Source organism: Canis lupus, chromosome 33 (assembly GCF_011100685.1).
Source record: "Canis lupus familiaris isolate Mischka breed German Shepherd chromosome 33, alternate assembly UU_Cfam_GSD_1.0, whole genome shotgun sequence".
Taxonomy (NCBI): Eukaryota; Metazoa; Chordata; class Mammalia; order Carnivora; family Canidae; genus Canis; species Canis lupus.
Genome location: NC_049254.1, coordinates 7,401,347 through 7,417,978, shown reverse-complemented (window position 1 = coordinate 7,417,978; position 16,632 = coordinate 7,401,347). Strand labels below are relative to the sequence as shown.

At 40.6% G+C, this 16,632-nt stretch overlaps 2 protein-coding genes across 6 annotated transcripts in view; one reads left to right on the top strand and one right to left on the bottom strand.

The window, feature by feature from the left end:
* LNP1 (leukemia NUP98 fusion partner 1) overlaps window positions 1-4,105 on the bottom strand; it is a 42,321-nt gene extending 38,216 nt beyond the window's left edge. The window contains exon 1 of one of the 3 annotated variants that reach the window (XM_038582607.1): window positions 4,040-4,105. The gene's annotated coding sequence lies outside the window, so the exon portion shown is untranslated. Of the gene's footprint in view, window positions 1-3,047; window positions 3,439-3,895; window positions 4,014-4,039 lie in introns of those variants that run through there. The other 2 variants (XM_038582605.1, XM_038582608.1) reach the window with 2 other exon arrangements.
* Window positions 3,597-16,632, top strand: part of TOMM70 (translocase of outer mitochondrial membrane 70) — a 34,467-nt gene continuing 21,431 nt past the window's right edge. For 2 of the 3 annotated variants that reach the window (XR_005383207.1, XM_038582602.1), the window contains exons 1-2: window positions 3,597-4,048; window positions 15,060-15,233. Coding sequence is in view for 2 of the 3 variants with exons in the window: in XM_038582602.1 (XP_038438530.1) it covers window positions 3,722-4,048; window positions 15,060-15,233 (501 nt within the window). In the remaining variant the exon portion in view is untranslated. The remainder of the gene's footprint in view (window positions 4,049-15,059; window positions 15,234-16,632) is intronic. The other variant, XM_038582603.1, reaches the window with a different exon arrangement.

Sequence of the window (16,632 nt, the reverse complement as noted above, 5' to 3'; positions counted from 1 at the left end):
AAATTCTTATGGATTCCTATACTTAGGAAGATCTGGAGCTGTACTGTCCAAAGTGGTAACCATAGCCACAGGAAGCTATCTAAATTGATTTAAATGAAAACAAAAAGTTTAGTCACACTAGCTATATTCTCCAAGTGCTCATTAGCCACAGGTTGCTATTGGATATCAATAGATACCAATCACATTGGATGTCACAGATATATAAAACACTTCCAACATCACAGAAAGTTCTTTCTTAAAAAATATTTTATTTATTTATTCATGAGAGACACAGAGAGACAGAGAGGCAGAGACAAGCCAGAGGGAGAAGCAGGATCCCTGAGGGGACCCTCATGTGGGACTCAATCCCAGGACCCCATGATCACGACCTGAGCCAAAGGCAGAGATGCTCAACTGCTGAGCCACCAAGGTGTCCCCACAGAAGGTTCTGTTGGACAGCATTTATCTAGAAATTGGTCAGAGATTAGAAGAATCAGGAGAATTTAGTCTCCTGAAAGCCGGGGAAAACAATGTTTCAAGAAGGGAATGACCAATGGCATCAAATGTTTCAGTAAAAGCATATGAAGGCCACAACCAAACAATGAATTAAGTGACCTTTAAAGTAGTTTCAGACTAGTAATACAGTTAGAAAGCAGATTACAATACAATAGATTTTAGATGAAATAGATGATAAATAAGCAGAGATAATAGGCTTAAACAATTCTTTCCAGTAATTTTTCATTGAAGTAAAACAGAATGGAAATCTAAGGAAAAGTTAAAAGAGAATCCAACTGTGAATGTATGGGCTTAATGTAAGTAAGTATGTGGACTCACTGTAAGGCTTGAACACCAATCAAGCAGCTATCTCCCAACTCCACCAATAAGGAAGTCTTTCATGTAGCAATGACAATTGAGGGGATAGAATCATATGATTTTAAAGCTAAGAGGAGACTTAGGAATCATCTAATCCACTGGTCACATTGGTGCCCAGTCACACACACAGCTCATTAGTATTAAAATATAGACTAAGAACTCAGGTCTCTTGCATCCCAGTCCATTAGATGTTCAACCTCATTTCAACTGACTCTCAAGATAGATCAGAGAAGAGGTGAAGAAATCTTCTATTGAATTCCATTAATCTAGCAAGAAAAAGAAAATGTCTACATTAACATATACATAACTTTAATTTTTTAGAGACAATTTTACTTCTCTCCTTCAAAATGTAGATAAACAGAAAACTAAGCAGTGAATGTTTGCTATTTTGTAACGAACAATATACTAAAAAGAAATTAAATATTATCTAATCATATCTCTCATGTATAGGTGTGAGAGGTGTGTTTTCACTATTTGACAGGTCAGAAATGTATGCATCAGGTCAGTAAATCATTGAACTAATGACATTCTTACTCAATTCTACACTATAATCAATTAGGAAATAATGGAGAAAATGGGAGAAAAGAGATGAGGAGGCTAGGGAATGAAAATGATATGTTAAATCACAAAAGTAACAAGAACAAATTGATTTACTGATCTTAAAAATAAAACCAACAAGGGGTGCCTGGGTAGCTCAGTCCATCAAGCATCTGCCTTTGGCTCAGGTCATGATCTCTCCATCTGAGATCAAGTCCCCACATTAGGCTCCCTGCTCAGAGGGGCGTCTGCTTCTTTTTCTCCCTCTATTGCTCCCCCACCTCATGCTCTCTCTGATAAATACAATCTTTTAAAAAAAAATCAACAAAAGCAGCCCTTTAGATAAATATTAATTAAAGTGTTTCAAGAAACTCTAACATTGATCACCTTTTGAGAGGGGAACTGGGTGGCTAGGGGCAGGATGACTTCTCACAGTAAACTCTTTGCAACTCTTTGCAACCATAACAATGTTACATATTCTGATAACAGTAACAAAGAAAAAAAATAAAACAACTTCAAACGACTGAGTTCCTACCAACAGTAACTACCAGCATTCTACATTCCCCTGACTCTACAGAAGAAATGGAAATATCAGTAAAGAAAAACCCTAACTCTATTCTGAAATGTCAGGGGAGAATTACATTAAGAGACAGAAGATTTTCCTTTGGGGGCTGGGAATCAGGAAGGAAGAATAGATGATTACCTGCAACAATCACTGTTTGATCAACTCAATTCTGTTGCTATTATTTTTAGCTCATCTTTATAGTGTGTTGCTGAGGAACCCTATTATCTGGAAGCAATTTTCTAATAGGAGCCTACATGAGGCAGAAGAGCAATGGTCCTAAAACCTTCAAATTAGGCCATTCTAATTTAATCCGTCTATTTTGGTGCCACTTAATATATTATCTTTCAATCTTTATGCAGCTCTATTGTGATGTTGAAAATCCTGTTATGCCCCCAAAGCAAAATGATCCTTTGTAAAATGTTAATATAAGGGGCTGCAGACCAGTACGCTTGCAATGGGGAGCCACAGCTGCGGATTCATTCTCTACTAATACTTTTCTTATTGACAATACTATGAATTCCGAACAATCCCTTGCAAGGTAAATTCTTGTATTTTAAGATGTCTGGTGCAGGAGATGGGGAAAGGATTGCACGAAGCTATTCGAGATATGGAAGCTAGGAACTGAAATTTCGGTTTAGGGGTGAGGCAAGGCGGCTGAGACAGCGCAAAACTCGCAAAGCAGGGGGCGGATCGAGCACCGCGGGGGGCGCGGGAGCTCCAGAGACCGCGACGTGGGCTGAGACGGCAGGAGAAATCCATCACGGGGCACAAATTCGTGTAAGAAGGCTGCAGGCACGTAGGCACTCCGGGTCCTCGCATTCCTACCCGCTCCGTTCAAGAACTTCATTAGCAGCACGCAGACGTCATCGCTTTCGTAACCGGTGCAGACGGCGAACCGCAGGGACTCCGCTCAGGCCGTTTCGGCGGAACAATCTGGATCTGCCCGATGGCACCCAGTCTGATTTCTGCTACCTGCGGTTGCCCCCCCCCCCCAGCCCCACCCCCACATATCGAATTCCTCCAAACTAAAACCTGGCCACCGCAGAGAGAAGGGAATCAGGCTGTCTCTGGCTTTGGTTCTCCCCTCACACACCTCTAACCGTCCTTCCACCCCGTAGGCTGCCCCGGTTTGCAGACGGACGACCAAACTACTGGCCCCGAGGCTCTAAAAAGCGCCTACGTGGCGGTAACGGGAAAACCAAGCCCAAATTCCACCAATAAACGGGGCGGCTCGGGCTAAGCCCCGCCCACCGCTCCTGCCAGCCAATAGCACCCGGAGCTCCTCCGCCTCTCCCGCCCATTCCCAGGGCGGCCGCCGCGCCCCCCGCGCTCGCCTGCGCAGGGCACGCGCCCCTCCTCCGCTCCCCGAGATAAGAAGGCCGCTGAGGGCGGAGGGAGTGACACCCGCTACCACGGGCGGCCCGAGACCCCAGGAGCGAGTGTCCCGCACAGCACCGGAGCGAAGTACAGAGGGCCGCTCTCGACGCCCCGGGCCCGCCCCGTCCCCTGACCCGGAAGTAATCCCCCTCCTCCCCACCCTCGCCCCTCCCCGCCCACAGTTGAAAAGGGAGGAAAAGGACGGCCGGGTCTGGCCCGGCATGCCCTGGGCTTCCGGTGACCTCTGGCCCTTTTCTGTCGTCCGCTCCCGCTGCCTGGCGTGCTCGCTCGCTCGCCGCCTGCCTCCCCCCCTCCGGTCCTCCTTCGCACGCTGCCTGGTGGCCGAGGCGCCCGCGAGCAGCGGGGAGGCGGTGGCGGAGGACACCCGTCATGGCCGCCTCTAAGCCTGTGGAGGCGGCGGTGGTCGCCGCGGCTGCGCCCAGCTCCGGGAGCGCGGTGGGTGGCGGCGGCGCGACCGCGGGCGCGGGTGCCGGGGGCCTGCCGCGATGGCAGCTGGCGCTGGCGGTCGGGGCGCCCCTGCTGCTGGGCGCAGGTGCCATGTACCTGTGGAGCCGGCAGAGGCGGCGGCGGGAGGCCGGGGGCCGCGGCGACGCCGGCGGCTTGAAGCGCAACAGCGAACGGAAGACCCCGGAGGGCAGGGCCAGCCCGGCCCCGGGCAGCGGACATCCCGAGGGCCCCGGCGCTCACCTGGAAATGGTGAGCGGCAGCCGCGGGCTTCGGCGGGGTCCTCGGCGGGCGACCTCGGCGGGCGACCTCGGCGGGCGCGGGCGTCCCTGCGGGCCCGCGGGCGAGGGGCTTCCCGTGCGACGCAGCCGCCGGGCCGCGCGGGGGCTCGGGGGAGCCGGGGGGCGGGAGGGGGCGGCCGCCTTGGGCACGTGCGGGGAAATACTTGGTGTTTTCTGTTTTTTTTTTTTTTTTTCTCAGTGACACAGCATTTATCTCTGGCGTTTGGGGTACGGGGGACATTTGCACATGCGAAGGTTTTGTTTAACTAGTGAGTCAGGAGCCAAGTTGTGGTTGATCAGGACTTGCCGTGCTGATTTCCAAGGCCTGGAGCCTAACCTTTTAAGGAGCAGCCACCCCCGCTTACCTGGAGTCTCTCGGGGTAGGGGACAGGTAAATACAGTGACTGTTGGTCTGCGGACTGAAACGGTTCGGTGTTGAGGAGCATTCGCTTTTTTTTTTTTTTTTTATCTGCGGGAGTGAATTCTCGAACTCGTTTGGGGTAGAAGTATGAATTCGTGTTTTTTGTTTTTTGTTTTTGTTTTTGTTTTTCTAATTTAACCTGAGAATTTATGTGCTCACGCCTGACACGCCTGATAAGGGTTCTTTGATCTTAGGCCAAGCCCCAAGAGTGTCTGGGGAACCGCTTTGTACGGTTTTGTGGAACCGACTGTGAAATCCTTTTGGTATCTGACAGCGGTGGGGACTCGGCCTGGCTGCGCCCGACAACCCCGGGGCGGGGTGCGGTGCAGGGTCCTATCTGCCTCTCGGATTGTACGGCGCTGGTGTACGGTAAATCAGAGCTCAGAGAAACCTTTGGCCAGATAACTCCCAGTCCTATACCTTTGCAGGTCATTTCCACGTTGTATCCTTCAGGTTAAAGACGTGATTTTACTGAGTAGTCAGATTAGCTTTAAAGGAAGTTTTGACGTAGAAGTGAATTGCCGTAATGTGACGGCCGCTCTGTGTCCGGCGTTATGCCAGGCTAGGAGAGAGCCGGGTAGTGTTTGTGAGGGGAGGGCAAAACCTTGCTCCCCCCCGCCCCCCCCCCCCCCTTGAGTGTAGAACAGACGCAGTGTGGTGTGCTGGAAGAGCCCAGGGACTGTGAGCACCAGGAGGTGGGCGCTTTGTGGGGGCTCTCCTGCTTAGTTAACTTGGGAAAGTCACTTTGTCTCTCTGGTCTTGGGGTCATCCCCATGCTCTAAGAGCTTTACAGTAATTTAGGTCTTTTATGTGTTTTCCAGCCTTTGAATTTGGTGTTTCTGAATGCTGCTAATGAGAGTGGTAAACGGGGATTCTTTGAATTCTCCCTTTTGTCATTTTCCTATGTCTGAAATTCTGTGGTGATTTCCTATTTCATCGATTACTTTAATTTTAATCCCAGGAGGATAGTCAATGAATGAGAAATCTATGAAAGCCTTTAGTTCTATAATCACTAGAAATAAAAAGAATTTTTATATATGAAACTGACTTTTGTTTTCCTGCAGTTTCAGATACTACCCCATCTCACCCATTTGGTATTTGAATTGAGTATATCATTGGTATAGAATTTAGCAAACTGTCTTTCAGATTTTAGATTTTTCTTAAATCCCATTTTTAGTTTTTCAGCATTGCCTGGGTCAAAAGTGATGTAATTTTTAAATTTAGGGGTGTTTTGTATTATCAGAACAATTTTAAGTTGTTGCTGTTAAAAATTAGATTTTAAAATTGACTTGTGTAACTTGAACTGCTTTAAAATGATTTATTGTTTTTGGCCCAAAATAAAACTGCGCAAAAACTTACACATAGGGTTGTTCACCTTAAGGAATTTGTGAGCCTATATTCTTGCTTCAGTAAAGCAACAGTAAGAGTGTATTTGCCATTTCTCTCAAGGAAATTTATGTTTTAACTGATGGTCAGTAAATACTGAAAGACTATTTTTTGTCTTCTTTATACTCTGGTCCTTAAAGTTATCATTAGATATACCATCAGATATCTGTACCATCTGTATATAACTGATCACCAGTTATAATTTATTTATTATCTGAGGTTGGAGAAATTGCTTCATACTTGAATAGCACCTTTCAATTGGCAACCTTAGTAATAAGGAAATCATTTATTTCAACTGATGGAAAAACCAGCAGAACCCTGATGCCCTAGCTGTTCTTTGTCCACCTGAGCAATAGCTGTAATTTTTAAGGGATGAAGGAATGGACAAACAATTGTTCAGGGTTCAGTGAATAAAATTCAGTGGTTTTTGTCTCTTGGCCTACATTTGCCTCATATAAAATGAACCAATAAAATTATCTGGCTTGAGATTTTCGTGTGAAATGTAGACTGTATCCAATTATCTTTTTTCCTGGAATAAACACTGGAAAGCAAAAGCAGAAATTCATATTTCTGTTTAATTAACGGGAAAGGCATCTGATTGCAGTTGATAGCATCTGAGATTGAGGTACTTAAGTATTAAATCATGTTCCATTTTGAGCCATTGAAAAACCCACAATGATGTGCCGTTTTGTTTCAGTAATTAAAAAAAAAAAAAAAAGCTTGAAGAATTACAGATCTCCGAAGTTGGAAAGATTCTCCATAGGGCTTCTCGGCCTCTGGGCCTGAGTTATCATCACAAGGGACCACCTCACCCACATACACACCAAGTAATGGTATTCTGGCCGCACGGGTTGAGGTCTTAGGCATTTCTTTTTTCAAACTAGGGATTTTTTGAAATGCGCATTTATTTAAAACTTCATTGACTGTATAATAGCTTTTTATCCTGTTGTTTTTTTAATCTGATGATAAAAAATAGTTATTCTGGTATTCAGGGTTTTTTTTTTTTTTTTTTTTTAAATTTATGATAGTCACACAGAGAGAGGCAGAGACACAGGCAGAGGGAGAAGCAGGCTCCATGCACCGGGAGCCCGACGTGGGATTCGATCCCTGGTCTCCAGGATCGCGCCCTGGGCCAAAGGCAGGCGCCAAACCGCTGCGCCACCCAGGGATCCCCCTCAGGTTTTTTTAATGTTACACAGGAATCATCCCATATGAAATGGTTAGGAATCATTAATCCAAGCACCCTAGAATGGGAAGGGAGAGACGTACCTAAACATTTTAATTAGGGGTAACCTGCTGTTTTCAGTCAGCTTTGAAATGAAGTAATTATCTCCTCAAATGAGTTTCTAGTCATTTTTTAAAAATCAAGGTCACCAGTGACATTCCTATGTAACTAAATCTAATGAACACCTTTCAGTCTTTATCTCATTTGATCCCTGGAAATACTTCACATGGTCTCTTAATTTCATAACTTTTCCTGTGGCTTCTGATTACTGTATTCTGATTTTCTCTGCTTTTTAAGAATTTCGTGATCCCGCCTTTGCTGGTTGTTCAGTCTCCTTTCCAAGCTCTTTTCTCTGCCTCTCCCTTTTGGTGATCTTCATGGTTCTGTCCTAAGCATTCTTTCCTTTCATACCTTCATTGGATGTTTGCTTTTTCTACGGGACCTTTATTTATCTCCTATACTGATAGCTCCCTAATTTCTTGTCTGTAGCCTCGACCTCTTAAGAGGTGCACATTTAAGGGGAATTTTCACTTCATTGCTTCACAGATATATCACATCACATCCTGTTTTTGTTTTTTGTTTTTTTTCCCCTGATAATAGTCCTATCAGTGTGCTTCATCTAACTAGTTTCCCAAACCAGAGACTTGGATATCATTTTTTCTGCTCCTTGCATGTTTCCACATCCAGTTCAGAAAACATCCAGCAAATTCTTAGGTCTCACTACTACCTTCCCACTGTCATTATTTCTCAACTAAATAACTGCTCCCCTCATTGTCTTCCTCTTATCTATTTTGTCACTACCAGAATAAATCCTGACTACCCCATGCTTAAAATCATTAAGTGGTGCTCTGTTTGCTGCCCACAAGATAAAGTTCAAACTCATGGTCATTTAAGACCCTCCATGATCTTGATACTGCTTACCTCTTCAACTTTATCTCTTGACATTTTTGCATGTTTTTTGCCTTTGGATATTTTGTGAACACTGTCCAATACTCCTACCTTCTCATTCAAATCACAACATGTAGGTCGTGTAACCTTTTCTGGAACTCTTACATGGGCATATCACTATGTGATTACATACATTTTGGTTCCAGAGCAATCCCTATAAGTACCTTTTTGATTTTTTTTTTTAACTTTGTATTCCACTAAATTTACTGGTACTATACTTTAATATGTTGCTTTGGTCTTAAAATGTTACTTGTTTTCCAGAGTAGATATGCCTCTGCAAAAGGTGTGGGGCAGATTCCTAGGTTTTGCTTCTTGCCTGACAAGTTCTAGCACAGTGTGCACACTTTTCTCATTGTTTCCTTTTACATTTATTACTTGAGTTACTTGTTTTTAATTCTTATGTCTTACCCAAGTTCTGGATGTGTGTGTGTATGTATATGCAGTTGTTACTTTGGGTCTAATAATTTTCTGGTTATAACACAATTTACTAATCACCTAATGTATATTTTCCTGATGTGATTTGGAGTTTCAGTTTTTTAAATTAGTGGTAATCCTTTAGGGGAATTACCAGTCTACTTGTTTGTTTCTTGCACTGCCCCTAGTATTCCTTCAGGATAAAGACTATCCTGTTGGTTGTTGTATGGTGGAGTTATATCAAATGTAACTAAAATGAATTCAGTTATAATTGCTTGGCATAAAGAAAGAAAAAGATTTAATTGTGCTGACAAGTCTCTTTGTCTTTTCATATAAAGACCTTTTGCCCTAGAATCAATAGTGAGCAAGATATGATATCTTAATCTGTTCTCTTTTAGTTCCAGAATGTGAATGTGGGTGTGATTCTAATGATATTCTTTATAAAACATGGATGATAATCCAAGCAGTACAAAAGTAAAGTTTAGGCAACCTGGAGTCAGATTGCTTGAATTTGAATCCTGCCTTAGGCAGATTAGTCTCTCTGGCCTTCAGTTGCTTTATCTGTAAAATGAGGATAGTAATAGCATCTACCACCTCTCCAGTGGGAGACTCTGTTAAAAATTCTTCAAAAGTAATTTTGACAGTTGATTTTTTTGCTTAATGCATTAACTTCAAGATTTGCTATAAGATTTGGCGCCAAATATTTATGAATTCATTTTTTTAAAGATTTATATTTATTTAGTCATGAGACACACAGAGAGAGAGGGAGGGAGAGAGACAGGCAGAGAGAGAAGCGGGCTCTTCGCAGGGAGTCCTGTGTGGGATTCGATCCCAGATTCTGGGATCACGCCCTGCACTGAAGGCAGACGCTCAACCGCTGAGCCATCCAGGTGTCCCTGTTGAATTCATTTAGCAGAACCTCATTAAGTCATGGAGTTGACTCTACTGGACGGTTATTCTGAAGAGATGAAACTAAGTGCGGATGGGGGAAAAAGACTAAGTTTTCTAGTAGGCCATTTTAAATCATGCTTTATGTGACCTAGGCAGATGTAAGTATCTTTTTCATAATTCATCTGTATTCTGACCGGTATTCAGTTTGAATTTATGCCCATGTATGGAAATTGAGTATGTGTCTGAAGTAGAGTAACAGAATTTTGCAGTCTTGTATGTAGGTAATGGTAGTGGGAAATTATTGGAGGGTTTTGAGCAGGGAATGACATGATACAATTTACTTTTTAAAAAGAATTTTCAAAGCGATTAGAAAATTTGTTGTAAGAAATGCAGAGATGCATTTTCACAGGTTTTTATTGTAAACTATTATGGAATGTTCAGAACCTGAAAAGACTACCCAAACCAAAAGTGATTTCCACTAAGATAAATGGCTTTATAGACTTTTAAGTCTCCTGGTAGCTTTTAGATATGCAAATAGACCGTATGAAAGATACAGCATTTTGAGATGTTCCCATTACGTTTTAGACTTGTATGTCATCATTTTTCATTTATAAAATATGCTTTCAAAATTGTCTTTTGGACCTATGCTCTAACTTCAATTTTAATTCTGAAAGTTATTATAACTTGAGAATGTAGACTGGTGGTGAGTTACTGAAAAGTAGTACAAAGGATTCCTATAGGATGGAATTAAAATCCCTCATAAAGAATTGTTAGTCATGTGTTTTCTAATATAAACTTTGTGTCCAGTGCATATACTTTAATTTCTTCCTGGTTTTGACCTCAAAGCTTATGAAAATGGGATCTAGTTCCTGACACAAGAGAAGGCTAGGCTTGTGTTAACCAGCTTTTTGTCCTAAATTTCATCAATGGGACAAAATAATTAGTTTTTCTGTACTATGCCTGTTATAATGCTGTTATTTCTCTGCATTTTTATTAATGAAGAGAAATAGTTGGACAGAAAGTATTGGGGCAGGCAGTGAGCTTAGGGTGATAGGGATGTTAACCAAAATCGTGCTCCCTGAAAATGTAGCTAAGTTGTTTTCTGGAGTGGCAGTGGAGGAAAATCTGTAGCTTGGTGGTTTGCCTATTGTAATATGATCCTTTTCCACAGAGTGTCATTCAGACCTGTGTGGCTTGTTTGTTTGTTTTTGCAATAAGGCAATTAAGCAGATTCTGATTTTGGCCTTAGGAGTTAAAGGAAAATTTTTTTTTAAGATTTTACTTTTAAGTAATCTCTACACTCAGGTTGGGGCCCAAACTCACAACCCTGAGATCAAGAGGCACATGCTCTAATGATTGAGCCAGCCAGAAATTAATTTAATTAAAAAGTAAAGAATGTTTAATAATTTTAAAAGGAGCTATTGTAAAACTTTACTAAGTGGAGGAAAATAGCTAATTAAAAGGTTCACTTGATTGTTTTTAAGTTGATATAGACCTTGCTGAATAAAAGTAAGAAGTGTCTATCCTAAGTAGAAGAAGGAAGCCTTGTGTACTCATTTCTCTGTTCTTTTAACTTGTCAGGCCTTGCTATGACTGCTTTCTCTAGTATTCTATCTGATATTAGCCTTAACTTCTAGTAAACAGGAAAGAGTTGACTGCCTATTTCTGTTAATGAAATAAGGTTATTACTCTGTCCAGAAAATGTTTTTTATGTAATCTGAAAATCTTTATTAAAAATACTAAGTAAATCTTTAGTAGGTTTGTAACCAAATAGACTTCTCACATGCTTTTAATTTTATTATTTTCTACATAAAGTCCTTAGTGTTTAAGGATGTGTATTAGCCATGTTCTAAATGACTTAGAAACATTGTAAACTTTTTGCCAGAAATTGGAAGAATGTTTTTCTTGGTGGTTAATGTCAAAAGTAACTGAATTTCATTATTTTGAAGTTCTATTAGGCACATAAAGATTTGTGATTATGATGTGTTCTTGGCATACTGTGCTTTTTATCAATAAAACCGTTCTTCTGTGTTCCATCTGAGGCTTTTTAATGGTTATTTATCTGATACTGCCTCCTTTTTCGTAGTATTTGTCTTCTGTAACTTTACTTTTTTCTTTTTCTTTTTCTTTTTTTTTTTTTTTACCTATCACTTTGTTTTAGGTCACTCCTACTAGGCAGCATAGTTTTTTAATATGGAGAGTTAACCTTTTTACATTTATTGTTATTATTAATAAGTTTAAGGTTCCTGCTATATGTAAACTGCTTTTTTGTTTCTTTATCTTCCCCTTTCTACTTGTTATTTATTGTATTGATCATTTGCTCCACTTTGGAGTTTATTTTTGTGGTAAGAGAGTTGCACCACCTCTATTTCTGTTCTTGTGTTCAACCTTAAAAGCTAGTTTGGCTAGGTATAAGATTCTAAACTCAAGATAATCTATCTTCAGAACTTTAAAGTTATTACTTCACTGTGTTTTAGTGCCTCATGTTGGTGACATTCTAAGACCAGTCTGGTTCTTCTTCCTTTGTGGATAGTCTGTTTTTTGCTACCTAAAAACTTTCAGGATTTTTGTTGGGAGATTTAACTGTGATGTATCTGAAAATGTGTCATTTTAGCTCAAGGAATTTTCCTAGTACTTCCTTAAACATACCTTTCTGTGCCTTTCTTTCTAAACTTCAAATAGATGTTGGAACATCTGGATTTATAGTCCATGTCATTTAATTTTTCCTACAAACTTTTCACCTCCCTAGCCTCTGTTTTCACTGCAGTCTGGCAGATTTCCTTGACTCCACCTTCTACTTGTTAATTTGCTCTTCAGTTATGCCCATTCTAACATGCAGTCCTAGGCTATCTACTGAGTTGACTGTAATAATCCCTTTTAATTTTCAAGATGTCTAATTGGTGCTCTGTTAAAACTTTTTTTTTTTTCCTTTCTTTTGCTTTTAAGAGGGAGAAAGAGGGGTGGGAAGGGGAAGAGGGAGATGGAGAAAGAGAATCTTAGACACACTACACACCCAACACAACACGGGGCTCAATCTCACTAACCTGAGATCATGACCTGAGCCAGAATCAGGAATCAGATACTCCAATCTGACTTCTGCTTCTCTTGGTGGAGTGGGAGGACTGTTGAGGTTGCTTCAAATGCAGTTTTCCAGCAATCATCTTGATAGTTGCCCTCCTATAAGTCTACAGCCATGTAAGAGATTCCTGGTTTCTATTGCAGATGTTTTGTGCTAAGGATTTTCACTGTCAAAAGTTTTGGAAAGATGACTAAGGCTTTTGACAAATGAAAGATTTTATATTCATCTTTTATTTGTGGTTTGGTTCTTTTCATCTTCCTACATGCTAGTTTTAAAATATGTTCCTTATTGATACTAGCTGGCTTAAACTGGCTGTTTAATATTCTGAACAGAGGTGGTACCTGGCTGGCTCATTGAGTAGAGCATGCCCATACTCTTGATATCCAGGGTTGGGAGTTCAAGCTCCATGTTGGGTGTGGAGCCTACTTTTAAAAAATGTTATTAATATGTCTGGACTTACATGAATGGGGTTTCCAACAAGTCTTTTGCATACTATACTTCTAAAAAATAACTATATTTGTACTAAGATGGGTTGGGGGGGTGCCTGGGTGGCTCAGCAGTTGAACATCTGCCTTCTGCTCAGAGCGTGATCCCAGGATCTGGGATCGAGTCCCACATCAGGCTCCCTGCATGGAGCCTGCTTCTCCCTCTGACTGTGTCTGCCTCTCTCTCTCTCTCTCTCTCTCTCTCTCTCTTTGTCTCTCATGAGTAAATAAAATCTTTAAAATGAGAGGGGGGCAGCAAAGAAAAATAAAGCAAGAGTAAGGGGGAAAAAGAGCAGATGCAAAAAAGTGTTGCTATTTCATTTTCTGTTTCTGAGTGAGATGTCCTGGTCCCTAAGCCACTTGGCTTTCACAATTCCTAGAAGTTATTTGTAAGGGCAGCTGTTTCTGCTTTGCTGGTGCTTACCTATTGAAGATATATATATTCTTTCATAATCACATATTTGTTAAAGTTGGATGATGCTGGGACACCTGGGTAGCTCAGCGGTTGAGTGTTTGCCTTTGGCTCAGGGCATGATTCCGGGTCCGGGGATCAAGTCTTGCATTGGGCTTCCTGTGGGGAACCTGCTTCTCCTTCTGCCTATGTCTCTGCCTCTCTGTGTGTGTGTGTCTCATGAATGAATAAATAAATAAGTCTTAAAAAAAAAAAAGTTGGATGATTCTGACAAACACAGTTTTGAGTTAAGACATGCCACAAAGCTCCTAGACTTAGTAGCTAGATCCTGAATAACTGGAATCTTCTCCAGAATGCTTCCCAAATGTTGACTGAAGTACTCATAGCTGTCCTTAGTAGGTGGTAACTACCAACTCTTCCATATTGTACACATGAAGTATGTAAGTTGAGTCCCCCAGGAAGGTTCTTTAAAAAAAAAAAAAAAGATTATATTTATTCATGAGAGAGAGGCAGAGACCCAAGACAAGGGAGAAGAAGCAGGCTCCATGCAGGGAGCCTGACATGGGACTCGATTCTGGGTCTCCGGGATCACGCCCTGAGCCAAAGATAGATAGATGTTCAACCGATGAGCCACCCAGGCATCCCTAGGAAGACTCTGAAACAAAGATAGGAGTAAAAAAATGTACTGATGAACAAACAACAGATTTGGGATAACAATTATAATGAAGAAGGCAAAGTGTTTCTAGTATCTATTCTACACTGTTGACAGCCTAACAAAAATAGTAACACATATGAATAAATGGTTTTCAGAATAAGAAAACCACATGGTTAGTAAACATGAGATTTTCAGATTTATTAATAATGAGGAAAATGCAAATTAAAATAATACTGGAATATTACTTTCTGTCATGGTTTTTCAATGAACTGGACACTATTGACATTTTGGATTTGATAGTTCTTTGTGTTGATAAACTGTCCTGTGCATTGCAGAATGTTGAGCAGCATCCCTGGTGTCTATTCATTAGGTAACAACAGCAGCTACTCACCCCTACCTCCTGCAGTTGTGACTATCAGAAATGTTTCCAGACATTGTTAAATGTGTCCTCTCCAGAGATCACCTGATTGAGAACCCATTAGACTGGCAAAAATTAGCTGTCACAACTCTTGCTGGCAGGAATGGCAGGAAAGTGGATTTTTAAATTGAAAGTACTGTAGCAGTTTTTTTTTTTTTTAATTAAAAATACATAAATCTTATGGAATTTAAGGAAAAAATAAAAACATATGGGAAGGGGGGAAAGAAGAAAAGAGAAGGAAACAAGCCGTAGAGACTCTTAACAATGGAGAAAAAACACAGTTGATAGAGGGACGTGGGTGGAGGGTGACGGGCTAGATGGGTGATGGATATTAAGGAGGGCACTTGTGAGGAGCGCTGAGTGTTGTATGTAAGTGGGGAATTACTGAATTCTACTCCAAAAACTAATTGCTCTGTATGTTAACTAACCAAATTTTAAATAAAAACTTGTATTAAGAAAAAAAGATACATAAACCTTTGGCTAAGCAGTCCTCCTGAGACTTTATCCCTTGAAGTATGTATATGAAGCAGCTTACACTGTAAACCGCCATACTGCCTCCCCATTTTTCTCCTGTCAGCTTATCACTGTTTAATCACTGATCTGAATCTATTCTTGAGTATTGGTAAGTGTTATTTCCTCTCATTTTAGAACTCTCTTGATAGAGCCCAAGCAGCCAAGAACAAAGGCAACAAATATTTTAAAGCAGGAAAATATGAACAAGCTATTCAGTGCTATACTGAGGCGATCAGTTTGTGCCCTATAGAGAAGAACGCTGACCTTTCCACATTTTATCAAAACAGAGCTGCTGCCTTTGAACAGTTGGTATGTATCTTAGGTTTTTCTTTTTGTTTTATTTGCATAATGTTTCAGTTAATACCAATATCTAATAAATTGAGTTATTTTGAAATTACAGGCTTTTTGTTTTCATATCCTTTAATTATATAACATTTTTAAGAACAGAGCTTAGTTTTGCTGGATACAAATATAACCCAAAGTTATATTTACAGATTTTGTAAAATTAGTATAGGAAACGACAGTTTCTGGTGACCCATCCTTTTCAACAGTTTGAGTCAATTTTTTCAACTTTTTGTCTCCATATATGTTAATAGTAGCATATGTGGGAGAGGAAAGACCAAACTTATTACATATATTGTTTGCAACATATTCTTTCAGTTGCCACTACGACTTGTGTAGTTTTTCTTAGCACGTTTGTTTCATTCTTTCTGAAATGCTATATGTAGTAGGTGTTGTATGGTTGTATACTGAAGAACATCTTTCTATTGATGAACATTTGGATTGTTTCCTAGTTTACCTATTGCATTCAGTGTTTGAGTAAATATTTTCGTAAGTATTTTTTTTGCATACTTTTGGGAGGATAAAATTCTAGAAATGGAATATAGAGAGACAGCATCAATACCTACTCCCATCAGTACTTTATGAACATGCTTGTTTTCCATCGTTCTCCCGGACTATATTACGTCTTAATAATACTTGCCATTCTGGTAGGAGAAAAATACTGTCATTGTTTTAATTTACACTTTTTGAGATGTTGCTAAAGTTGACCATCCTTTTCTGTGGTTATTGGGCAATTGTTCTCCACACTTATTTGTTCAACCAAATTTTATAGACTGTCTCCTATATGGAAGGTTACGGTGGTAGAAGCTGGGTTTATAAAAGCAAACAATTATGCATAGAGCTCAAGGAGAACCAAACAACGAACTACTCAATGACATTTTCATAAATGCTTTAAAGAATTAACCTGATCTGTAATATAGGAATGACTGGAGATGGGGTAGATGCATAAAACTGGAGAAGATAGTGTTACAAATAGAGGAAACCATATGTGTAATTGCTCTGAGGCAGGAAAGAGTTTGGTGTTATTAAAGAATTATAAAGGATCCTGGTATAAAGAGATTCAACTGGAGAGGTAGCAGAGGGCAGATGAGAAAAAACCTTGCAAAGTTAAGAGGTTTGGATTTAATTCTGAGTGTAATAGGAAATATTTAAGGGTTTTAAGTAGGGCAGGAACATCCTCTAAAATTGCTTTCAGGTTCTATCAAGAATATAGAGTGGAGGCAAGAGTGGAGACAGGGAGACCAAATAAGAATGATGTTGTAGTAGCCTAGGTGAAACATGAAAGTTGAGACCAATAACTTGCTGTTGTATTGGATGTGAAAGGTAAAGAAAAGCAGGAATGTTAGTAATAGTACAGTGGAGAAGG